The 25,866-nt window shown below is 46.5% G+C and overlaps 1 protein-coding gene across 1 annotated transcript; it reads left to right on the top strand.

Annotated features, from left to right (window-relative positions):
- Positions 1-1,543: 1,543 nt before the first annotated feature.
- Positions 1,544-25,863, top strand: LOC125885998 (calpain-2 catalytic subunit-like). The gene is made up of 21 exons (XM_049571890.1): positions 1,544-1,941; positions 4,803-4,872; positions 7,994-8,115; positions 8,219-8,352; positions 11,530-11,698; positions 12,456-12,539; positions 12,726-12,811; positions 15,541-15,615; positions 15,707-15,867; positions 15,940-16,109; positions 17,870-17,881; positions 18,763-18,974; positions 19,231-19,267; positions 20,800-20,865; positions 20,991-21,048; positions 23,432-23,496; positions 23,585-23,653; positions 24,579-24,657; positions 24,823-24,939; positions 25,040-25,098; positions 25,430-25,863. Exons 1-21 carry the CDS (start codon positions 1,705-1,707, stop codon positions 25,451-25,453), a joined length of 2,106 nt encoding a protein of 701 aa, XP_049427847.1. The 5' UTR covers positions 1,544-1,704; the 3' UTR covers positions 25,454-25,863.
- Positions 25,864-25,866: the final 3 nt, after the last annotated feature.

Below are 25,866 nucleotides of genomic sequence, written 5' to 3'. Positions count from 1 at the left end.
AGCAGACACAGAGGATGACGGGTGTGTGACGGTGTGTGGGTGGATGGAGTGACTGAGCTGTGAAGAATGAAGCTTCGTGGAGCCAACAGGAACGCGCCCTTCCTGCTCCGCCAAGACACATCTCATACACACTACAGCACACGCTGACCCTTCACAATAAGAGCGTCAAAAACACAGACTCAAACATGTGAATACAGGAAGTGACCTCATGAACAAACTGAGAGACACACACTGAGACACACTGAGAGACACACTGAGAGAGACACTGAGAGAGACACTGAGACACACTGAGAGACACACACTGAGACACACACTGAGAGACACACACTGAGAGACACACACTGAGAGACACACTGAGACACACTGAGAGAAACACACAGAGACACACTGAGAGACACACACTGAGACACACTGAGAGAGACACTGAGAGAGACACTGAGACACACTGAGAGACACACACTGAGACACACACTGAGAGACACACACTGAGACACACTGAGAGAAACACACAGAGACACACTGAGAGACACACACTGAGACACGCACTGAGAGAAACACACAGAGACACACTGAGAGACACACACTGAGAGAAACACACAGAGACACACTGAGAGACACACACTGAGACACACTGAGACACACACTGAGACACGCACTGAGAGACACACACTGAGACACACTGAGACACACACTGAGACACGCACTGAGAGACACACACTGAGACACACTGAGACACACACTGAGAGACACACTGAGAGACACACACTGAGAGACACACACTGAGAGACACCCTGAGACACACAGAGACACAGAGACACACACAGAGACACAGAGACACACAGACGCACAGAGAGACACACTGAGAGACACAGAGAGACACACTGAGAGAGACACACTGAGAGACACTGAGACACACACTGAGAGACACACACTGAGAGAGACACACTGAGAGAGACACTGAGAGACACAGAGACACACAGACACACTGAGAGACACACAGACACACTGAGAGACACTGAGACACACACAGAGACACACTGAGACACACACTGAGAGACACACACTGAGGCACGCACTGAGACACACACTGAGACACAGAGACACACTGAGAGACACACACTGAGAGACACCCTGAGACACACAGAGACACAGAGACACACAGACACACACAGAGACACAGAGACACACACAGAGACACAGAGACACACAGACACACACAGAGACACAGAGACACACAGACACACACAGAGACACAGAGACACACTGAGAGACACACACTGAGAGACACCCTGAGACACACAGAGACACAGAGACACACAGACACACACAGAGACACAGAGACACACACAGAATCGGTGTCTGTGTCTTTGTGTGGACAGGTGGAGGGGACATGTCTCTGTGATCTGAGGACAGGGGGACATGGACACAGTCTCACAGTGGAAGTGTTGAAGAAGTAAAACCTGTTAATGACGTCATGTTGTTTTGTATCTATAATTCTAAAAAGTGACTCAACAGGAGGCTTTTATTGTGAAGGTACTGGCCGGAAGTTTCACCTGTGACTCCGTCATCCTGGCGGTGTGCCTCAGATCCCAACAGTCAAACCTTCCTGGCATCGCATACCTGCGTACTCTCCTGCAGACTCTCCAGAACTTTCCCGGACCGCACAGACCCTCCAGACCCAGACCCAGACCCAGACCCAGCAGCATGGCGGGCATCGCGAGTACCCTGCAGCACCGCCGGGACATGGACCGGGGCATCGGCTCGTGCAGCCAGGCGGTGAAGTACCTGAACCAGGACTACGAGACTCTGCGGCAGTGCTGCTTCGACACCGGCCGCCTGTTCCAGGACGACACGTTCCCGGCGATAAGCTCCTCCCTGGGCTTCAAGGACCTGGGTCCGGGATCCTACAAGGTCCGGGGGGTGTCCTGGCAGAGACCCACGGTAAGTCCCACCGACACCAGGTCCTGCTCAGCTGACAGGAGACACAGCACACACACACACACACACACACACACACACACACACACACACTCAATAAAAACTAACTTCTTTAATACTGACGTCACCGCATCAGTGAGCTGGGCTCTGATTGGCTGGTTCAGGAGGAGAAAGTCATTTAATCAGTAATCAGTACTGTCAATCAATAATTATTGATCCTGTGGTGTCTGATGACTTTGATTGATCTGATCTGATTGATCAGCTTTTTATTTATTTATTTGTTTGTTTGTTTGTTTGTTTGTGAAGAAAGGAGGAATTACAAGTCAGGACTTTGTGAATGAAGTCTGGTTTAAGGTTTGTGTAACTTCCTGCAGCTGCAGCACCTGCTGGGCCTGTTCCACCTGACCGACCTCACACTGTGCGCTATAGATTATAGATCAGACTATAGATTATAGATCAGATTATAGATTATAGATTAGATTATAGATTATAGATCAGATTATAGATGATAGATTAGATTATAGATTATAGATCAGATTATAGATTATAGATCAGATTATAGATTATAGATCAGACTATAGATTATAGATTAGATTATAGATTATAGATCAGACTATAGATTATAGATCAGACTATAGATTATAGATCAGATTATAGATTATAGATTAGATTATAGATGATAGATTAGATTATAGATCAGACTATAGATTATAGATCAGATTATAGATTATAGATCAGATTATAGATTATAGATCAGTTATAGATTGTGGGTGACATGTATACGGGGTTAAGTGTGATCAGAGTCAGTTCTCTGATGCCGACGCCCAGCTGCAGGTTGACAATAGGAGCTGTGGTTAAACTGGGCCGCTCCCACTGTAATGAGTGTTTGAGTGTTTGGGTGGAGCTGCTCCATAAAGACCTGAGGAGAAAAAATAAAAAGGTTTCTGATCAATGGAACAGGAGATACTCCAACATATTCACTTCAGATCGATCAATAATGAATTTACTGAAAATATCAAAGTCCAAAGTCAAGTCCAACATGGATGAGAGCAGAGATCTGTGATCTGAGGCGACTCCATCAGCTGATGGAGGACATGTGACAGGATGGAGGAAGAAGAAATCTCCGCTGGTCGCTAGGCTAATCTATACAAAGCAAAATGCCATAGGCTTGTGCTAATAACGTTAGCATGTTGTATTTGTGGGGAAAATGTGTCCAGATAAAGACAAGTGTTTGTCTGTGAATGCTGCGAGTTATAGTGAAGCTGATTTGTGTTTGAAACTGTCCCTATGAAGCCATGTTTAATGTGTGTTTAATGTGTGTTTAATGTGTTTAGTGTGTGTGTAATGTGTTTTTTGTGTGTCTAGTGTGTGTATGTGTGTTTAATGTGTTTATGTGTGTTTAATGTGTTTTTTGTGTGTGTATGTGTTATGTGTGTTTAATGTGTGTTTAATGTGTTTATGTGTGTTTAATGTGTTTTTTGTGTGTGTATGTGTTATGTGTGTTTAATGTGTGTTTAGTGTTTTTAATGTGTGTTTAATGTGTTTATGTGTGTTTAATGTGTGTTGAATGTGTGTTTAATGTGTTTATGTGTGTTTAATGTGTTTGTGTGTTGAATGTGTGTTGAGTGTGTGTTTGTGTGTTTAATGTGTGTTGAATGTGTGTTTAGTGTTTTTAATGTGTGTTTAATGTGTTTATGTGTGTTTAATGTGTGTTGAATGTGTGTTTAATGTGTTTATGTGTGTTTAATGTGTTTGTGTGTTGAATGTGTGTTGAGTGTGTGTTTGTGTGTTTAATGTGTGTTGAATGTGTGTTTAGTGTGTGTTTAATGTGTTTGTGTGTTTAATGTGTGTTTAGTGTGTGTTTGGTGTGTGTTTAATGTGTTTGTGTGTTTAATGTGTGGTTAGCGTGTGTTTGTTTAATGTGTGTTTAGTGTGTGTTTAATGTGTGTTTAGTGTGTTTAATGTGTGTTGAATGTGAGTTTTGAATCAACTAAACTTTACAGCACTTCACAGAAACCTCTGCTGCACAAGTACAAATCCCACTTAACCGGCTGAATTAAGGGTTAACTTGAACCAAACCAGCTGGTGATTTTCAGAGCGTTGACGAGACAACAAGACGACGAACGAGATATTACGTTTTACTGAATTAAATTTTTTCCAGTTTGTGATGCGCACAGATGGGGTCAGAAACCCCGGTAAGATTTCAAGAAGGTATGAAAAAATAGATACTGTCTGAGCTGACATGTGACGTTGGTCTTTGTGATAGACTTTTTGCTCCGCCCCTCCTCCACTGTGATTGGATAGCTGACTAAAAGTCTGTCATAACCATTATTATTAGAGTTTGTCCTGTCCTCTGACAGCCTCCACACAACCCACCAATCACAGCCCACCAGTCACTGCCAACCAATCACAGCCCACCTATCACTGCCCACCAGTCACAGCTAACCAATCACAGCCGACCAAACACAGCATGAAGAAAAGACCGTTGTTTGAGGTCTTGTGCTTCAGACGTGACATGTTTCTATAATAAAAGTGTTGCTGACAGATTCCCGGTGTCAGTTCGCTCTGCAGTACGAGATTAAACTGGTTAGATTTCATACGAACCGGCTGAGGTGGCGTTAGTCATGATGACACCTTGTGGCAAGTCAAACAGTGATGTTGTTGCTAAGCCGGCAGCTGAGTCTGGTCGGTGGCTGTGGTCAGATTCAGTGAACCAGTTTGTTCTAGTGTTGTCTCAATATCAAACCGGCTCAACAAGAACACAGCTGACTGAACTTCCTGTTGTTCCCGTTCTGCAGATGGCGTGTGAATGACATCATCACACCTGAAAGTTTGACCTGATGTTTGTTGTGTTTCCTGGGCAGGAGTTGACCAGTGACCCTGAGTTCATCGTCTCTGGAGCCAGCAGGACCGACATCTGCCAGGGAGCTCTGGGTGAGAACAAACAAACAAACAAACAAACAAACAAACACAGAATTCTGTCTGATAGTTTTTAGGGACAGGTGTGTCCCTCAGGTGTGTCCATCAGGTGTATCTGTCAGGTGTGTAAGTCAGGTGTGTCCCTCAGGTGTGTCCATCAGGTGTATCTGTCAGGTGTGTCTGTCAGGTGTGTCCATCAGGTGTGTATGTCAGGTGTGTCCGTCAGGTGTGTCCATCAGGTGTGTATGTCAGGTGTGTATGTCAGGTGTGTCCCTCAGGTGTGTACGTCAGGTGTGTCCGTCAGGTGTGTCCATCAGGTGTGTATGTCAGGTGTGTATGTCAGGTGTGTACGTCAGGTGTGTCCATCAGGTGTGTACGTCAGGTGTGTCCGTCAGGTGTGTCCATCAGGTGTGTCCATCAGGTGTGTATGTCAGGTGTGTACGTCAGGTGTGTATGTCAGGTGTGTATGTCAGGTCTCTGCTCAGCAATAAAGAACTGTATAAAGTAGAACATGATGAATTCAGGTCCCTCAGTCCCTCAGAGTCGTCCTTCAGCAGAGTGAATGTCCTCGGTGCGTTCAGGAGCACTGTGTAACTAAAAAGCAGTTTATTTATCCTGCAGCTGGTCAGAGTGGAAGAACTGGTCCCAGTAACTGTCACTCTCAGCTCCACCTCAAATAACTTTATTAGTCATCTGCACACAAACAGAATGGAAAGAGACGTCGCCGACTGATGGACAGTTCTTCAGTCTTATATTAACAGGAAATGAAATTATACTTGAAATTATTTTTTAACCTGAAAAACCAGTAGTGTCTGCAGGTGTGTCTGCCTGCAGGCTGAAGCTCCTTCTGCTGTAAAATCAACCTGAATCAAGACAACAACACATCAACCACCAGAACTACACCTCACCTGACGGATCTGAGATCTGTGATCTGATCTGTGATCTGATCTGTGATCTGTGATCTGTGATCTGATCTGAGATCTGATCTGTGATCTGATCTGAGATCACTAAAAACTCACTTCACTTTGACTGATTGAATATGAAAGACAGCTACTCCAGCTTTTCTTAAAACTCCCCAGTTTACTGTCTTTATACTAAGCTACAGCAGTTTCCCCAGTTTTACAGTTTTTCCTGTTTACAGTTCTTATGCTAAGCTACATTAGCTGTTTCTGTGTGTTTGCAGTCTTTATGATAAATTACGTTAGCTGTTTACCTGTGTTTCCAGTTGTTATGCTAAGCTAACTGTTTCCCTGTGTTTCCAGTTGTAATGCTAAGCTAACTGTCTCACTGTGTTTCCAGCCTTAATGCTAAGCTAACGGTTTCCCTGTGCTTCCAGTCTTAACGCTAAGCTAGCTGTTTCCCTGTGCTTCCAGTCTTAATGCTAAGCTAACTGTTTCCCTGTGTCTCCAGTTGTTATGCTAAGCTAAGCTAGCTGTATTCTTTCTTTCTTTTTATTAGGATCCCCATTAGCACCAGCAACAGCATCGGCTATTCTTCCTGGGGTCCAACATACATACAACATACACATAAACATTCTCACTTACACAAAACAAACAAATATCAAACATACATTTACACATAACATAACATAACAAAACAAAACAACGACAGCTCCCTTAGTAATAAACAAACCACATAGGAAAATATATTGGTCATCATTGAATGGACATCACAGATTTACAAAATCCCTTAACTCATTTTCCACATTCCGTACTTTACTATCTTAAATAATGTAATATTAATACACCAAAAAAGAAAATCAGTCCTTATCCTTGTATTTTGACCACATTTGACACACATTAATTCTAAAAAGGGTATACACTGACTACAATTCCATTCAAACCAAAATTATTCCAATTTAACAATATGAAATATGTTAAATCATAATTCATTAAATACTAATACATACTGTTTAAACTGCATTTTGAACCTTTCATGAGCAATATGAACTGGCAGAGAATTCCAGCCAACCATAGCTCTATACAGAACTGTTCTCTGTATTATACCTATTCTCACTTTCAGCAATATGAAGCTCCTTTCTGATGCGCTTCTTGTTAGATAACTATGTTGAGCAAAATGCGAGAGTAATCTTTCATACAATAATTTCAGTGCTCTTGTCACAAGTATATTTCTTAGAAAATTTAATAAAGCATAGGTAGACCTTTGTCTTATAGATAACCAGCTCAGACTATCATGCATGCTGGTCACATTGGTTCTGTAAGAACACGACAGAGCACAACGTGCAGCTTTATTTTGAGCTACTTGTAATTTTTTCAAGTCCTTACCTGAAATACTTGACCAAACTACAAAACAATAATTGAGTTGCGACAAAACCACAGCATTCAAAACCTGCCTCCTAAAATCTGGAGACAAAAATTTAGAAATTCTTTTTACGACTGACACGCCTCTTCCCATTTTGCTAACAACAGTATCAATTTGTTTGGACCACGACAAATTATGATCCAAGATTACACCCAGCACTTTTGTCTCATATACATGTTCACCCGAAATATTGTTTACATTTAATGTCAATGTCAATTCAGGTTTGAACTGATACTTTGAGCAAAATAATATAGACTTTGTTTTTTCACATTAAGAATTAATTTATTGCTCATTATCCACTCAGCCACTAATTTTAATTACTCTTGTAAAATGTTGTTCAGTTCACCCATTAGACAGATGTGCAGACTGTATGAACGTGTGAAGCTCAGAGTTAACAGGTGAGAACCACCTTCAGGTTCCTGTTCTCTCTGAGCGAGGCAGCAGCTGTTACCATGGAGATGTATCCAGGTGAAAACACACTGATCTCACTTCATGGTTCAGCTGTGTGTGTGTGTGTGTGTGTGTGTGTGTGTGTGTGTGTGTGTGTGTGTGTGTGTGTGTGTGTGCGTGCGTGTGTGTGTGTGTGTGTTTGTGAGAGAGTTGTCAGTAAACACACACATGGGCGGCAGCTGACTCACAACAGTGAAATAGTTTCCGTAGTAACAAAGGGAAACACCTGAGAGAGTCCAGCCAGTCAGGTTTCAGGTTACCTGATGATGTGTTTAAGGACACCGCGACATCTGACAGCCATGTTGTGATTACTGCTGGGCTCCAGTTACTGGCTAAGCTCGCCCTCTCCCTGTGTGTCATGCAGGTGACTGCTGGCTGCTCGCTGCCATCGCCTCCCTGACGCTGAACGAGGAGGTTCTGGCTCGAGTCGTCCCACACGGACAGAGCTTCAGGGACGGAGAGTATGCGGGCATCTTCCACTTCCAGGTCCACAAACAGTCTGCCACTAACACCTGGAAACACCTAAAGACACCAAACCCACCTCTGACCAGCTGTCTCTCTGTCTGTCTGTCTGTCTGTCTGTCTGTAGTTCTGGCAGTTCGGGGAGTGGGTGGACGTAGTGATCGATGACCGTCTGCCGGCCAGAGACGGAGAGCTGTTGTTTGTCCACTCAGCGGAAGGGAGGGAGTTCTGGAGCGCCCTGCTGGAGAAGGCCTACGCCAAGTAAGAGCTGAGTGTGAGACTGAGTCAGAGCGTCCAGACGCTGATTAAATGTCACAGGTCAAAACGTGCGTTAAAACCTGATGAACCAAAGCTGCCGCCAACCGCTCTCACTCTGCAGTCATTGAAAACTGGCGCTTGGTCAAGGACTTTTGGCATCAGACACTGACGAAAAAGGTTGTGCTTTCTCCTCGTTGGCGGTGTTGTACTGACATAGTGCTTTTATTTTGAAAGAGACTGTATCAAACTGTACATTTCCTGTGAAAACAGAAGCGTATTTTGAAAACAGACAATGCATGTAACAGGCTGAAGTTGACACGGCGTCCCAGAACGTCAACAACCAACACACCCAGGGTACCTTGGACGTCATATGTGGACGTGGAAAGTCCATGACCAAACGTGGACATGTGACGAGGTCACAGTGAGGATGATGTTGGATGCTATCCGTCATCCAAATGTAGATCAAACCGTAAAATAATTTTCAGACAACCAGAACAAGAAAAAGTAAATTTCTGTATTTCCCATCACCGCTGTGGACGAGATGACAAGAGTTATTTAGTGGAGAAAAGCAGCAGGTGGTGCTAATTCTTCAGTCAGATGATGTCATTTAAAGAGCAACAGTCTCTTTTAATGACATCATCCAGAGACATCATCCAGTTTGAATAATCAGTATCAGAAAACCCACGCTGACATGGAGAGAACATGTCAGAGCACCTGGAGGAAACCCACGCTGACATGGAGAGAACATGTCAGAGCACCTGGAGGAAACCCACGCTGACATGGAGAGAACATGTCAGAGCACCTGGAGGAAACCCACGCTGACACGGGGAGAACATGTCAGAGCACCTGGAGGAAACCCACGCTGACACAGGGAGAACATGTCAGAGCACCTGGAGGAAACCCACGCTGACACGGGGAGAACATGTCAGAGCACCTGGAGGAAACCCACGCTGACACAGGGAGAACATGTCAGAGCACCTGGAGGAAACCCACGCTGACACAGGGAGAACATGTGGGAGCACCTGGAGGAAACCCACGCTGACACAGGGAGAACATGTCAGAGCACCTGGAGGAAACCCACGCTGACACAGGGAGAACATGTCAGAGCACCTGGAGGAAACCCACGCTGACACAGGGAGAACATGTCAGAGCACCTGGAGGAAACCCACGCTGACACAGGGAGAACATGTCTGAGCACCTGGAGGAAACCCACGCTGACACAGGGAGAACATGTCAGAGCACCTGGAGGAAACCCACGCTGACACAGGGAGAACATGTGGGAGCACCTGGAGGAAACCCACGCTGACACGGGGAGAACATGTCAGAGCACCTGGAGGAAACCCACGCTGACACGGGGAGAACATGTCAGAGCACCTGGAGGAAACCCACGCTGACACAGGGAGAACATGTCAGAGCACCTGGAGGAAACCCACACTGACACAGGGAGAACATGTCGGAGCACCTGGAGGAAACCCACGCTGACACAGGGAGAACATGTCGGAGCACCTTAACGTGTAGGGGTGACATCAGATGAGCATCGTCATCATCTCTGGATGATTCAGCGTCCACTTCTAGTGACATTGCAGCAGCATGTTTACAGGCCTCAGCTGCTAATACCAGGCAGAGTTTCAACTACGTCTGACAAGATGAGACAAGAAGAGGCGGGACGGGACGATGGTCAGCAGCAGAAGAAACATGAGCGCTGTTTGCTGTATGGAATGTGGTATGAAGGTCGTAGTGAAGGTCATACTGAGGTTGTGACCTTTATAAGAGCAGTCTGATATAAGACGGTGCAGGAAGGTGTGACCTGAAACGGCAAGGTCTGTGGAGACACAGCCAGCAAGCCGGAGGAGACGGGGATCCACCATGCGTTAAAAGTTGAGATGGGGATTCAGTGAGCTAACATTAGCAGTGTTATTCAACAACAGACGGTGACTGATGAACAACTGATTTTGGTTTTGTCGTCTGCAGTCACAACACTCTGAAGGTCCCACAGCCTGCAGGGAAAACACGCTGCTGTTAGTTTAGGGAGCACTTGATTTGATGTGGAGCAGAGTTTTCTGTTTTAAACATCAAGATGACGTCATGTTCATTTAACTGTGGGAGGCCAAATTCATGATTGATATCAGATTAATTGTGCAGCCTCAGGATGACATGGAACAAAAACTGACCCGGACCAGGGATGTTGGGACGACACGGTCAGTGTCTGAAACAATCCAGGAGAAACAGCCCAGGACCAACAGGACCCCAAAGTCCTCTACTCTGTCCTCTCACTGTCCCAGTGTCTCCTCCAAGTATGACCTGTGACCAGCTGTGCTCAGTGCAGTCGTACAGGTGTTAATATACAATGTGTCAGGTGTGTTCAGATCTTTGTTCCTACACGTCGCTGCATTCTTCACATTTGTATATCCAGCTGGGAGAGTCAGAGCCCCACCCTACGCACACACACACACACACAATAAGGTGTGTTCCTATATGTGCATGTATAAAAAGAGAAGTACAACTCTAACCAGGCGTGAGCGTTTCTGACCAATGAGGAAACGATGACGCCGATTTGGACGTGCATATTTGTTTCATTCAGTTTTTGATTTTTTCGTTCTGCTGTTTTTATTTTTATGATATGTAAAAGTAAACCTACTGTGAGAGAGGTGAACTTATGATTATTGTCACACATGTATACTATCAAATATTAATACATACTTTCAACATATTGTACCACAGTAGCCAGAACTGTAATTATAATATTATTACTTTCATTAATGTTGTTGTAAGCTACTGTCATTACCGTCTGTCCTGCATCTCTCTCTCTCTCTCTCTCTCTCTCTCTCTGTCTCTCTCTCTGTCTCTCTCTCTCTGTCTCATTGTGTCATACGGATTACTGTTAATTTATTATGCTGATCTGTTCTGTACGACATCTATTGCACGTTGCTGAGTTTTTCCTGATCAGCTGTGAGGGTCTTAAGGACAGAGGGATGTCGTATGCTGTAAAGCCCTGTGAGGCAAATTGTGATTTGTGATATTGGGCTTTATAAATAAAACTGATTGATTGATTGATTGATTGATTGAACTCCTTCAAAACCACAGACTGTGATCTATAGTCAAAGACCATCCACTTCCTGTACCTGCCTGTCTCTGTCAAGTCCTCGGGTGTCGGGTTAATGACACGTGATGTCACCACAGGTTGAATGGCTGTTATGAGGCTCTGTCTGGAGGATCCACCACGGAGGGTTTCGAAGATTTCACCGGAGGAATCGCTGAGGTCCACGAGCTGGCTCGACCTGATCCACATCTGTTCCACATCATCCAGAAAGCGCAGTGCCGCGGGTCACTGATGGGCTGCTCCATAGACGTGAGATCACCCTGAGAACACAGAGGGGCACCGGGGGGGTTACAACAGGGGAACCACAGGGGAAACACAGGGGTACAACAGGGGAACCACAGGGGAAACACAGGGGTACAACAGGGGAACCACAGGGGTATAACAGGGGAACCACAGGGGAACAACAGGGGAAACACAGGGAAACAACAGGGGAAACACAGGGGAACAACAGGGGAAACACAGGGGAACAACAGGGGAACCACAGGGGAACCACAGGGGAAACACAGGGGAACAACAGGGGAAACACAGGGGTATAACAGGGGAACCACAGGGGAAACACAGGGGAACAACAGGGGAACCACAGGGGTATAACAGGGGAACCACAGGGGAACCACAGGGGAAACACAGGGGAACAACAGGGGAAACACAGGGGAACAACAGGGGAAACACAGGGGTATAACAGGGGAACCACAGGGGAACCACAGGGGAAACACAGGGGAACAACAGGGGAAACACAGGGGAACAACAGGGGAAACACAGGGGTATAACAGGGGAACCACAGGGGAACCACAGGGGAAACACAGGGGAACAACAGGGGAAACACAGGGGAACAACAGGGGAAACACAGGGGAACAACAGGGGAAACACAGGGGTATAACAGGGGAACATCACGGGAACCACAGGGGTATAACAGGGATGCTTAGTGTAGATGTTTAGTGACAGAAGCTTCTCAGGAGGTTTTATGAAAGTTATTCATAAACTGATTTCATTTATTTAAATGTTCCAGATCACGAGCTCAGCCGACTCGGAGGCTGTCACCCATCAGAAGCTGGTGAAAGGCCACGCCTACTCTGTGACAGGGGCAGCTGTGGTAAGAGGACACGCCCCCCTCATTCACCTGTCAGGACACCTGAGACATGATTTCAGATCAGTGTGAACGCCTCACAGCGGCTCACCTGAAGAGGGGCGGGGCTTCACCTCTATCATGATGAATTTGAAGTGATGGGCTGTCCAATCAGGTGTAACTCTGGTCTGCTCTGCGTGTGATTGGCTGCAGGTGGAATACCACGGCGACATGGAGAAGCTGATCCGGATCAGAAACCCATGGGGTCAGGTGGAGTGGACCGGAGCCTGGAGCGACAAGTAGGTCACCCCAACAGCTCGCCCGCCAACAGAGGGGGAGGGGCTTCAGGGTGTTTCCCAGCAGCAGAAAAACACTGTAACATTCTCTTCAGGTGGTCAGTGTCTGAACAGGTGTGGACGCGCTGCAGACAGGAGCTGCTCACACATCATTCAGACCTCTGTCAGTACAGATGATGAGCTATGGGGGGCACATTCAGTATCTACGGAGTTTCTGGTTAAAGGGGCGTGGACCGATATTTATTCAAAACAAAACATGAACTCAATTCTTTTGGTTTTACTCCTATTTTTAACAGCATTAAGTGAAAGATCTGAGACTGTTTTTATTCCCTCAGATTTATTTCTTATTTTTATTATTTATTTAGTAGCCAACATCATCATCGTCATCATCATCATCATTATCATTATCCGCCCACCTGACAGGCGAGTCTGATGAAACAGCATCATCATGACACAGGTGAGTCTCAGGATGGTCACAGTAAAGGGACCAGACACACCAAACTGACCTCAGAGAACTAGTGGTGACGAAGGCCCCTTGCTGCATTGCCTCACATCGCTGTGCCTGAACGCACCACAGAGACGATAGACGAAGGCCAACCATCATGTCCGTTCTGCTCCTGCTGAGAGGAAATAAGTCTCCACAGCAGCAGACGGCGGTCGTCTGTGTCCATCATTGAAAAAGGGAAACAGGAAGAGCGTTGTGATGCTAGTTAGCCAGTTAGCACATTAACAACACAATCAGAGCATATTTACTGTGCGCCAGTGAACAATAACACAAACCATCAGGAAATGTTTCTCTTAAAGAGAAAAATAATCTGACCTCATGGAACAAGTTGATTGAGTCTCACTCGCTCTGGACTTTAGCTCCTCCTTTACTACTGCTGCTGCCGTGGTCCTGCCAGATGCCTCCTGCTGCTGCTGTTATCATTAGTCATACTTCTACTGTTAGTAGTAGAACTGTCCTGGATGAGCACCAATTTCCTGATGTTAAATTCAGACAAAACTGAAGTTATTGTTCTTGGCCCCAAACAACTCAGAGACTCTTTATCTGATGACATAGTTTCTCTAGATGGCATTCCTCTGGCCTCTAGCACTACCGTAAGAAACCTCGGAGTGATATTTGATCAAGATTTGTCTTTTAAAACAAACCTCACGGACTGCATTTTTTCATCTGCGTAATATTGTGAAAATTAGGCCTATCCTGACCCGAAAAGATGCAGAAAAATTGGTCCACGCTTTTGTTACCTCAAGGCTGGATTACTGTAACTCTCTATTATCAGGTAGCTCTAGTAAGTCCTTAAAAACTCTCCAGCTAATTCAGAATGCAGCAGCACGTGTACTAACAGGAACTAAGAAACGAGATCATATTTCTCCTGTTTTAGCTTCTCTGCACTGGCTCCCTGTAAAATCCAGAATTGAATTTAAAATCCTACTGTTAACTTATAAAGCTCTAAATGGTCAAGCTCCGTCATATCTTAGAGAGCTCATAGTGCCATATTATCCCACCAGAACACTGCGCTCTGAGAACGCAGGGTTACTCGTGGTCCCTAAAGTCTCCAAAAGTAGATCAGGAGCCAGAGCCTTCAGCTATCAGGCTCCTCTCCTGTGGAATCATCTTCCTGTTACGGTCCGGGAGGCAGACACCGTCTCCACATTTAAGACTAGACTTAAGGCTTTCCTCTTTGATAAAGCTTATAGTTAGGGCTGGCTCAGGCTTGCCCTGTACCAGCCCTTAGTTAGGCTGACTTAGGCCTAGTCTGCCGGAGGACCCCCCTATAATACACCGGGCCCCTTCTCTCTCTCTCTCTCTCTCTCTCTCTCTCGTATTCTATTACTGCATCTAGCTAACTCGGCCATTCTGCATGTCACTAACTCGGCTTCTTCTCCGGAGCCTTTGTGCTCAACAGTCTCTCACATAAAAGATAGAGTGACGTGTGGTTGTGCTGCTGCCGTGGTCCTGCCAGATGCCTCCTGCTGCTGCTGCTGCCATCATTAGTCATTAGTCATACTTCTACTGTTATTATACACATATGACTATTGTCACACATGTATACTGCCAGATATTAATACATACTTTCAACATATTGTACCACAGTAGCCAGAACTATAACTATAATATTATTACTTTCATTAATGTTGTTGTAAGCTACTGTCATTACCTGCATCTCTCTCTCTCTCTCTCTCTCTCTGTGTCATATGGATTACTGTTAATTTATCATGTTGATCTGTTCTGTACGACATCTATTGCACGTCTGTCCGTCCTGGAAGAGGGATCCCTCCTCAGTTGCTCTTCCTGAGGTTTCTACCGTTTTTTCCCTGTTAAAGGGTTTTTTGGGGAGTTTTTCCTGATCAGCTGTGAGGGTCTTAAGGACAGAGGGATGTCGTATGCTGTAAAGCCCTGTGAGGCAAATTGTGATTTGTGATATTGGGCTTTATAAATAAAATTGATTGATTGATTGACTCACTGACACTGAGCTCAGCTGACAGTCAGAGGGAGGTCTATCTGTGTCATGTGACCAAATATCACGTTTTACTGTGACCGTCCCAACATACACCTGTGTAGTGATGATGATGATGATGATGATGTTTGATCAGACTCACCTGTGTAGTGATGATGATGATGTTTGATCAGACTCACCTGTGTAGTGATGATGATGATGTTTAATCAGACTCACCTGTGCATTTAAATTTATGTTCGGTGAAGTTAACGAAACCGTTTCCTCCTCTGACAGCTCGTCTGAGTGGCGTTACGTCAGCGATGAGGACAGAGAGCGTCTGAGTCATCGCTCAGAGGACGGAGAGTTCTGGTAAAATGTTGTTTTAACTCCGAACTACCTGAACTTCATCATCACATCCTGTGTGTGTATGTCAAGTGAATCCCTCTGCTGTGTCTTCCAGGATGTCTTTCAATGACTTCCTGAGACATTACTCCCGGCTGGAGATCTGTAACCTGACGCCTGACGCCCTGAGCGATGACTCCATCTCTAAGTGGGCTCTGTCCAAGTTCGACGGCAGCTGGAGGAGAGGATCCACCGCTGGAGGCTGCAGGAACTATCCCAGTGAGTGATCCTGTCAGGCAGAGAGCAGGTGGTGTTCACTCGAGTTTTTGACCTTTTCTTTCCAAACGGCAGACACATTTTGGACGAACCCTCAGTTTGTGATCAAGCTTGATGAGGAGGACGATGACCCGGACGATGGAGAGGAAGGCTGCAGCTTAGTGGTCGGTCTGATCCAGAAGAACCGCAGACGCATGAGGAAGATGGGAGAGGACATGCAAACGGTTGGATTCGCCATCTATGAGGTGAGACAGCGACTTGTTGTATGTTTTGTCTCTGTTTCGTCCCGACTGTTTACGCTGTGGTTACGACGGCTCACATCTGCCTCCCAGACAAATTGTTGACGTTTAACTCCAGGGTATCAGGTTCCTTGCTAGGAGGCATCTGAACCTGATCAGACAGGTTCTCAGTGGGTGTTGTTCCTTCGCCAGGGCTGTCAATGTCTCCGATCCTGCTTGTGATATTCATGCACAGGATCTCAAGGGTCAGCTGGGGGGAGGAAAGGGTCTGATTTGGAGACCTCAGAATTGCATCTCTGTTCTTTCAACACACCGTGACCTCCAGCATGACCTGGGGCAGATTGCAGAGTCAGCTCCTCCCAGTCTGAGGTCATGGTTCTCTGCTGGAGAATGGTGGATTGTTCCCTCTGGGTTGGGAGAGAGTTACTGCCCCAAGAGAAGGAGTTTGAGTATCTCGGGGTCTTGTTCACGAGTAAGGGTAGAGTGGAGCATGAGATGGGTCGGTGGTTTGGTGCGGTGATGTGGGCGCTGTGCTGGACTGTCGTGGTTCAGAGGGAGTTGAGCTGGAGGGCGAAGCTTTTGATTTCCTGGTCCATCTACGTCCCAACCCTCACCTATGGTCATGAGCTCTGGGTAGTGACTGAAAGAATGAGGTCACAGATACAAGCGTCTGAAATGAGTTTCCTCTGTAGGGTGTCTGGGCTCAGCCTTAGAGATAGGGGGAGGAGTCAGACATCTGGAGGGAGCTCGGAGTAGAGCCGCTGCTCCTTCATGTTGAGGTGGTTCAACATCTGATCTGGATCCTCCTGGTCCAGCTGGTAGGAGGCTCCGGGGCAGACCCAGAACACACTGGAGGGATTATAGATCTCATCTGGTCTGGGAACACCTCGGGGTCCTCCAGGAGGAGCTGGAGAGTGTTGCTGAGGAGAGGGACGTCTGGGGTGCTTTGCTCAGCCTGCTGCCCCCGAGACCTGACCCAGAATAAGAGAAAATTAGATCGATGGATGATTTACAAAAGTCTCTGGCTCTGTCTTTTCGGCCCTATGGCATCATGTGACGGACCAGGAAGCTGTCGTTGCATGGTTTGGCCAGGTCCCCAGGAAGTGTCAGGCATTTTCATGGTGGCCAAACGGTGACATCACACAGTCACCGGATGCCACTGAGCCCGAAAAGAATTTTTCCCCTTGACTTACACTGTGAAAGATACGTCCGTAAATAAGCGGATACATCTGAGAAATTGCTTTTTTCACTGTCAAGATTTAATCCATTTGGTGCGGTAACATTTGGAAACACTAGAAGAGTTGAACGATCGGGTCATTTATCCCCATTCAGGTTAGCTGAGCACTAAACAGGCTGGTGAGGTCTATAGTACCTCTGCTCTATGGGCCCGATGATGTGGAGGATCCAGGTTATTTAATACCGGCAGTTCAGCGGGTTTGGCTTCATGCACCACTGAGCAACCTTCATAGGAATGAATGTGGTCCCTCCTCTGGCGCTGTATCCAGGTCGATTTTTACATCCATGGGTTCGGCTACCATGTGTCCAGCGCTGTCTCTGGGGAACATGGTCAGTACAGTTGGTCCACGGGAGTGGCTCTAAGCTGTGAGGTCACAGGATCTCAGGTTGTTCTGTTTATCAGAGTTTGATCCGTTAGGTCGTGTTCGAGTTGCCTCAGACAACAACATGTTTGTGTCGTCAGGATTTCAGACAGTAGAACTTCTGACGGAGTGAAGGTTTGTTTACTCTTCTTCTTTCTTCTGTTCCAGGTTCCTGATGAGGTACGAAGGAGATCAGCTGCTCACTTCCTGCTGCTCAACATTTTACACCTTTAGCTGCAACACATCCAGTCTGATGTCTCACCTGTTGTCTCTGTCTTATTTACTGTCTCCCCTGTTGACTCTGATGTTTCACCTGTTGTCTCTGTCTTATCTACTGTCTCCCCTGTTGTCTCTGATGTCTCGCCTGTTGTCTCTGTCTTATCTACTGTCTCCCCTGTTGTCTCTGATGTCTCGCCTGTTGTCTGATGTCTCGCCTGTTGTCTCTGATGTCTTGCCTGGTGTCTCTGATGTCTCGCCTGGTGTCTCTGATGTCTTGCCTGCTGTCTCTGATGTCTCACCTGTTGTCTCTGATGTCTCACCTGTTGTCTCTGATGTCTCACCTGTTGTCTCTGATGTCTCGCCTGGTGTCTCTGATGTCTCTGATGTCTTGCCTGCTGTCTGATGTCTTGCCTGCTGTCTCTGATGTCTCAACTGTCTTATCTGCTGTCTCACTTGTTGTCTCTGATGTCTCGCTTGGTGTCTTTGATGTCTCACCTGCTGTCTGATGTCTTGCCTGCTGTCTCTGATGTCTCAACTGTCTTATCTGCTGTCTCACCTGGTGTCTCTGATGTCTTGCCTGCTGTCTGATGTCTTGCCTGCTGTCTCTGATGTCTCAACTGTCTTATCTGCTGTCTCACTTGTTGTCTCTGATGTCTCGCTTGGTGTCTTTGATGTCTCGCCTGCTGTCTGATGTCTTGCCTGCTGTCTCTGATGTCTCTACTGTCTTATCTACTGTCTCAACTGTTGTCTCTGATGTCTCACCTGCTGTCTCTGATGTCTCGCCTGCTGTCTCTGATGTCTCGCCTGCTGTCTCTGATGTCTCGCCTACTGTCTCCCGTCAGTTCTCTGGTCAGAGGAACATCCACCTGAACAGAAACTTCTTCCTGCGTCACGCCTCCGCCGCTCGTTCTGAAACCTTCATCAACCTGAGAGAAGTGTCCAGCCGCTTCGTTTTGCCGCCTGGCGAGTATATAATCGTCCCGTCCACCTTCGAGCCGCAGAAGAACGGAGACTTCTGTGTGCGAGTCTTCTCAGAGAAACAGGCTGACTTCCAGTAAGTTTGATTCAAACCGTGAGACACTGAAAACGTCCACAGGTCAGATGTGTCTGAGTCACAGCAGCAGCCTCTGGTGGATGTCAGTGGAACTGCAGAGTCATTAACGTCGTCTGAGTTCTTTTGTTAGAACTCTGCAGCAGCTCATTTGATTTCTGCTTATTTAGATTTTATAAACTGGAAACTGATACAAAACAATGACCTTAAATTTTTGAATAATAAATGAGTTTGATGTCTCACGTTTGATTTTCTGCAGAGAGCTGGACGACCCCATCGAGTGCCGAGTGGAGAAGGTGAGATTTGATGGGGGGTCTGACTAACAAACGTGTTGCTGTTTGGACAAGGGTCCAACTGTCATGGAAATGCTGGAAAGATCACACTGTAACAGTTTCACTACACAAAACAACATTCCAGGACTGGAATGTTGTTTTGTGTAGTGAAACTGTTACAGTTGTCCTCCACAAACGTTAATGTTCCATTTGCTGTAACACAACATCCAATTTAGTTTGTGTAGCTGTCAACGTAACGTTACTCAAATACATGTGTGACGTTTTGTTTATGATCACGTTCATTCCTCTGTGTTATTCCTGGCGTTCTGTCTCTCCCTCCGTGTGTGCCGGCTCGATTAAATTAAGTTTGAATAGTTTGATATGTTTGAAAAAGGTCTGACAAGTGGGGCAAGGAAAAGAATTATGGGTCCTTGAAAAGTCATGGAAGACTTTTGAATTGTTGTCGGTGACGGTGTGGCAGCGAGGGTTGGAGAACTAACAGAGGGCGAGATAAGCAACCGAGCTTCGCTAACAGAGAGCTTTATTTTCAGTCTGTCAGTTAATTAAAGTACAAAGCCTGACAAGGCGTCCACTGTCAGTTTGTAAAGGTGAGCCGCCTAATAAGGTGTCTAATAAAGACGCAGTGACATCACTGGCTCCTTTCTGAAAAGTTCTGACATTTTCTACAAGAAGCGCTTGGAGCGTTTGCACAAAAAAGCCGAAGCGCTCTGAAAAAAAAAAAGAAGAAGAAGTTGCGTGGATGCGTTTTCCCGTGTGCTCTCTGCTCAACTGAAAAAAGACACAGGTGACCAGAAAAAAAGCTGCGTGGACGCCGTGGACTGAGGGGGACACATGTCACCAGAGATCATAATCTGCTGTTAATGGATGATCTTTGATCTGATGAGCTTGTCGTCATGTGTCTGTACCTATGTTTGTAAATAAAGGCGCTGTATGTAAGAATGTGGCCAAAACGGTTACTGCACTCAAAATCAAAGTACTGCCACGAGTCGTGTCCGCCCCCCCCTCCCCTACAGATTCGAGGTTGCTGGACAGCGGCACGCTGGAGACTGATTTGTTTGCCCACGGGTGGCTGCCGTGGCAGGGCTGCGTCACCATGTCCTTGATCTTCGGTTTTCCAGCGGACCGTTCGAGCAAGTCCGGCTTCTCTGCTGCTAACGCTGCTGCAGGGATACAGCTGAGGAGGAGCCGGCTGCTAATGCTATGTACCGGGACACTGCTAACGCTGCTTGCTGTGCTGCTGTAGCTCAGTCGTAACTGTAACTGATGCTGAGACTCTACTGACTGTGTGACTGGTAGACGACAGTGGGTGGCGCAACAGGCCAAAACACAAATTCAAAACATAAACATTATTTGCAGACTGTAAATTTTTTTTTAAATGCGAATATTCTGGCTGTACTATTGTTGTCGGTGAGATCAGTATGTTATATGAACATTATTCCTTAGTCTCTGTGACATATTAGGAGGATTTTATGACTATTTGCTTTAGATTTCTTACATATAGCTCCTTTAATTTGTGGTGTGTCAACTTGTTTCAGATCGAGATCGATGAGGGAGATGTGGACAGTCGCTTCAGAAGTCTGTTTGGACAGCTGGCAGGAGGGGTGAGCCTCTCACACACACACACACACACACACACACACACACACACACACACGCATATCATACGAATCACACACAGTGTGAATGAACCCAGAAGATCTGACGCTGAAACGTCTCTGTGCTGCAGGACTGTGAGATCTCAGCCTTCGAACTGCAGAGGATCCTCAACAAAGTGGTGACCAAACGTGAGACACTTTATAACCTGCAGCCTCAGGTGTATCAGCAGGTGTGAACAGTGCTCAGGTGTATCAGCAGGTGTGAACAGTGCTCAGGTGTATCAGCAGGTGTGACCGGAGCTCAGGTGTATCAGCAGGTGTCAACTGCTCAGGTGTATCAGCAAGTTCAGGTGTATCAGCAGGTGTGAACAGTGCTCAGGTGTATCAGCAGGTGTGAACAGAGCTCAGGTGTATCAGCAAGTTCAGGTGTATCAGCAGGTGTGAACAGTGCTCAGGTATATCAGCAGGTGTGAACAATGCTCAGGTGTATCAGCAGGTGTGAACAGAGCTCAGGTGTATCAGCAGGTGTGAACAGTGCTCAGGTATATCAGCAGGTGTGAACAGAGCTCAGGTGTATCAGCAGGTGTGAACAGAGCTCAGGTGTATCAGCAGGTGTGAACAGAGCTCAGGTGTATCAGCAGGTGTCAACAGTGCTCAGGCGTATCAGCAGGTGTGAACAGAGCTCAGGTGTATCAGCAGGTGTGAACAGTGCTCAGGTGTATCAGCAGGTGTGAACAGAGCTCAGGCGTATCAGCAGGTGTGAACAGTGCTCAGGTGTATCAGCAGGTGTGAACAGAGCTCAGGCGTATCAGCAGGTGTGAACAGTGCTCAGGTGTATCAGCAGGTGTCAACAGTGCTCAGGCGTATCAGCAGGTGTGAACAGAGCTCAGGCGTATCAGCAGGTGTGAACAGTGCTCAGGTGTATCAGCAGGTGTGAACAGTGCTCAGGCGTATCAGCAGGTGTGAACAGAGCTCAGGTGTATCAGCAGGTGTGAACAGTGCTCAGGTGTATCAGCAGGTGTGAACAGTGCTCAGGCGTATCAGCAGGTGTGAACAGAGCTCAGGTGTATCAGCAGGTGTGAACAGTGCTCAGGTGTATCAGCAGGTGTGAACAGAGCTCAGGTGTATCAGCAGGTGTGAACAGAGCTCAGGTGTATCAGCAGGTGTGAACAGTGCTCAGGTGTATCAGCAGGTGTCAACTGCTCAGGTGTATCAGCAAGTTCAGGTGTATCAGCAGGTGTGAACAGAGCTCAGGTGTATCAGCAGGTGTGAACAATGCTCAGGTGTATCAGCAGGTGTGAACAGAGCTCAGGTGTATCAGCAGGTGTGAACAGAGCTCAGGTGTATCAGCAGGTGTGAACAGTGCTCAGGTATATCAGCAGGTGTGAACAATGCTCAGGTGTATCAGCAGGTGTGAACAGAGCTCAGGTATATCAGCAGGTGTGAACAATGCTCAGGTGTATCAGCAGGTGTGAAAAGAGCTCAGGTGTATCAGCAGGTGTGAACAGTGCTCAGGTGTATCAGCAGGTGTGAACAGTGCTCAGGTATATCAGCAGGTGTGAACAATGCTCAGGTGTATCAGCAGGTGTGAACAGAGCTCAGGTATATCAGCAGGTGTGAACAATGCTCAGGTGTATCAGCAGGTGTGAAAAGAGCTCAGGTGTATCAGCAGGTGTGAACAGTGCTCAGGTGTATCAGCAGGTGTGAACAGTGCTCAGGTGTATCAGCAGGTGTGAACAATGCTCAGGTGTATCAGCAGGTGTGAAAAGAGCTCAGGTGTATCAGCAGGTGTGAAAAGAGCTCAGGTGTATCAGCAGGTGTGAACAGTGCTCAGGTGTATCAGCAGGTGTGAACAGTGCTCAGGTGTATCAGCAGGTGTGAACAGTGCTCAGGTATATCAGCAGGTGTGAACAATGCTCAGGTGTATCAGCAGGTGTGAACAGAGCTCAGGTGTATCAGCAGGTGTGAACAGTGCTCAGGTATATCAGCAGGTGTGAACAATGCTCAGGTGTATCAGCAGGTGTGAAAAGAGCTCAGGTGTATCAGCAGGTGTGAACAGTGCTCAGGTGTATCAGCAGGTGTGAACAGAGCTCAGGTGTATCAGCAGGTGTGAACAGTGCTCAGGTGTATCAGCAGGTGTGAACAGAGCTCAGGTGTATCAGCAGGTGTGAACAATGCTCAGGTGTATCAGCAGGTGTGAACAGAGCTCAGGTGTATCAGCAGGTGTGAACAGTGCTCAGGTGTATCAGCAGGTGTGAACAGAGCTCAGGTGTATCAGCAGGTGTGAACAGTGCTCAGGTGTATCAGCAGGTGTCAACAGTGCTCAGGTGTATCAGCAGGTGTGAACAGAGCTCAGGTGTATCAGCAGGTGTGAACAGAGCTCAGGTGTATCAGCAAGTTCAGGTGTATCAGCAGGTGTGAACAGAGCTCAGGTGTATCAGCAGGTTCAGGTGTATCAGCAGGTGTGAACAGAGCTCAGGTGTATCAGCAGGTGTGAACAGTGCTCAGGTGTATCAGCAGGTTCAGGTGTATCAGCAGGTGTGAACAGAGCTCACCTGTCTTTCTCTGACAGGTCAAGACATCCAGACGAGCGGCTTCTGCCTCACGACGTGTCGTAACATGATCAACATGCTGGATGTATCCTTCCATCACAGATGAAGTTGACAAATAATCTAAAATAATGCAAGTGTGAACGTCAGTGTCACTTCCTGAACGAGGGCTGCAGAAGGATGGCAGCGGTAAACTGGGTGTGGTGGAGTTCAAAGTGCTGTGGACTAAAATCGAGAACTACCTGGTGAGTCTCAGATCCAGAACCTGGTCTCAGGTCCTCTTTTGTGTGTGTGTGTGTGTGTGTGTTTGTGTGTTTTACCTACAGCAGGCGTCAGCCAGCAGGTGGAGTCTGACACTGACGCTCAGTGACGTCCTGCTGTGGCGGAGTCAGCAACAAGACAGATTTTACACACCAAAGATATCAGTATCAGGTAAAGTGTACGATACACTGAGAGTGTTTTCACCCCTTCACCTTTCTGTCAGACAGCCTGTTCAGACTGGGAAGCTCCCCATCTCTGCTCTCTTCACAGCCAGACTGTCTGTGTCACTGGGAGACTTTGGTGAATCTGAATGAGGCCTGTAAAACACCAGAGTGTCCCAGTGACACAGACACACACACTGACCAGCAGCTCATGTTAATCGCTGGTGTTGTCAGTGAAGAGAGAGAGAGCCACATGACAGCTTCATTTCCCTGTTAGAACTCACTGTGTGACAGAAAGGCGAAGAACATCGTACACTTCAACTTTTAGAGAGTAAAATCTGTCTTGTTGCTGACTCCGCCCACAGCAGACATCAAGGTGAAGCTGTGGAATGATTCGGACACTTTAACTGATACTGATATTTTTAGTTGGGACGTTTTGTTACAGAGCTAATCAGCAGTGTAAAGATCAGACCAAATGACTCCCCTTCTGCTCCTGAGACATGACGTTAAATCATGACGATGTCACAGTGACCTTTGACCTTTGACCACCAAACTCTAATCAGTCCCCCGCTGGTTCCAAGAGAACATCTGTGCCAAACTGAGTGAAATTTCTTGAGGCCTTCTTAAGACACAGCCTTCATGAGGATGGGTCAGACGAACAGACCAGCAGCTATTGGCTGCTAGTGTCCTGTTACTTCCTGTTAAGTGTCTTTGACACATGAGCTCTAACTGTGTCTCTGTGTGACAGAAAATTTACAGAGAAAAGGATGTGGACAATACGGGGACAATGAGCTCAGCTGAGATGAGGATGGCTGTGGAGGAAGCAGGTAAACCCTTTCAAAATAAAACACTTTCTGTTGTTTCCTCAAAGACACTTTTCTTCATCAGGACGTTTCTTAATCACAGAGGCGCTTCGTCTGTCTGTCTGTCTGTCTGTGTGTGTCTGTGTCCTCTGACCTGTGTCCTCAGTGACCTGTCTCTGTGTCTTCCAGGTTTCAGTCTCAACAACCCGCTCCATCAGGTCCTGGTGGCTCGTTACAGTGAACCAGATCTCACCATCGACTTCGACAACTTCGTCAGTTGTTTGGTTCGTCTGGAGAACATGTTCAGTAAGTCCCCGCTGTCCTCACAAACCACACTATTCTCACAGGATCCATTCTAACTCATGATGATGATGATGATGATGATGATATTGTTTCCTCTCCTCAGACTTGTTTGACTCCTTCAACAAAGATGACTCAGGAAACATTCAGCTCAGCCTGTTGGAGGTACGTTTCTCTCTCTCTCGCTCACACACACTGTTACGACCCCGGCTCTTAGGAAGCAACATACAGGAGTCAGACAACGTGTGTAGCAATTAAAGTAACATGTATTGCACAAAAGGAAACAAAGGATAACCAAAAGCTGAAAATGGAGGCTGGTGACAATGCAGCTGGCCCAGACTGCATGGTGGAAGAGAGAGAGTGGGTGGAGCTTGTTTGGGCTTTTAAAGACCTCCCAGCAGGTGCCAGAGATTAAGAGGGAAACTAAAGGGGAGAAGTTTGATTACCTGAAAAACAAGAGATGATTTAACATGAGTCTGATGTGGTTCTCCTCCAGTGGCTGAACGTGTCTCTGCTCTGAGGAACCAGGACCAGGCTGATCCCGGACCTGATCCCAGACTGGAGCTGAAACACTGGAGTCTGGTTCATATATTCTACAGTAATCACGAGGGAGAGGGATGTTAAAGACACAGAGACAAACTGGTCATTTCTTATTACTTCATTAACATGTAATCAGTTTATTACTCGCTGTTATAATCACATGTTTATTAGTGTTTACACAGCTGTTAATTCTCAAAGCAGACATTAATAAACAACTACATTATGGTCTGTTATTCATCAGTTATTACATGTTGGGATTGCTTCTATTTATGGTTAGATGTGTTCTGATTGGTCCAGCAGATTGTTTCTATACTTCATCATTAGGTCATTTATTGTTTTGTGTTTGCTAGAAAAGCTGCTTCACACCGGATGCCTTAATAACACCTGTGTGCC

This window comes from Epinephelus fuscoguttatus, linkage group LG3 (genome assembly GCF_011397635.1).
Source record: "Epinephelus fuscoguttatus linkage group LG3, E.fuscoguttatus.final_Chr_v1".
NCBI classification, from domain to species: domain Eukaryota; kingdom Metazoa; phylum Chordata; class Actinopteri; order Perciformes; family Serranidae; genus Epinephelus; species Epinephelus fuscoguttatus.
This window is presented reverse-complemented; position numbering and strand designations above follow the sequence as displayed.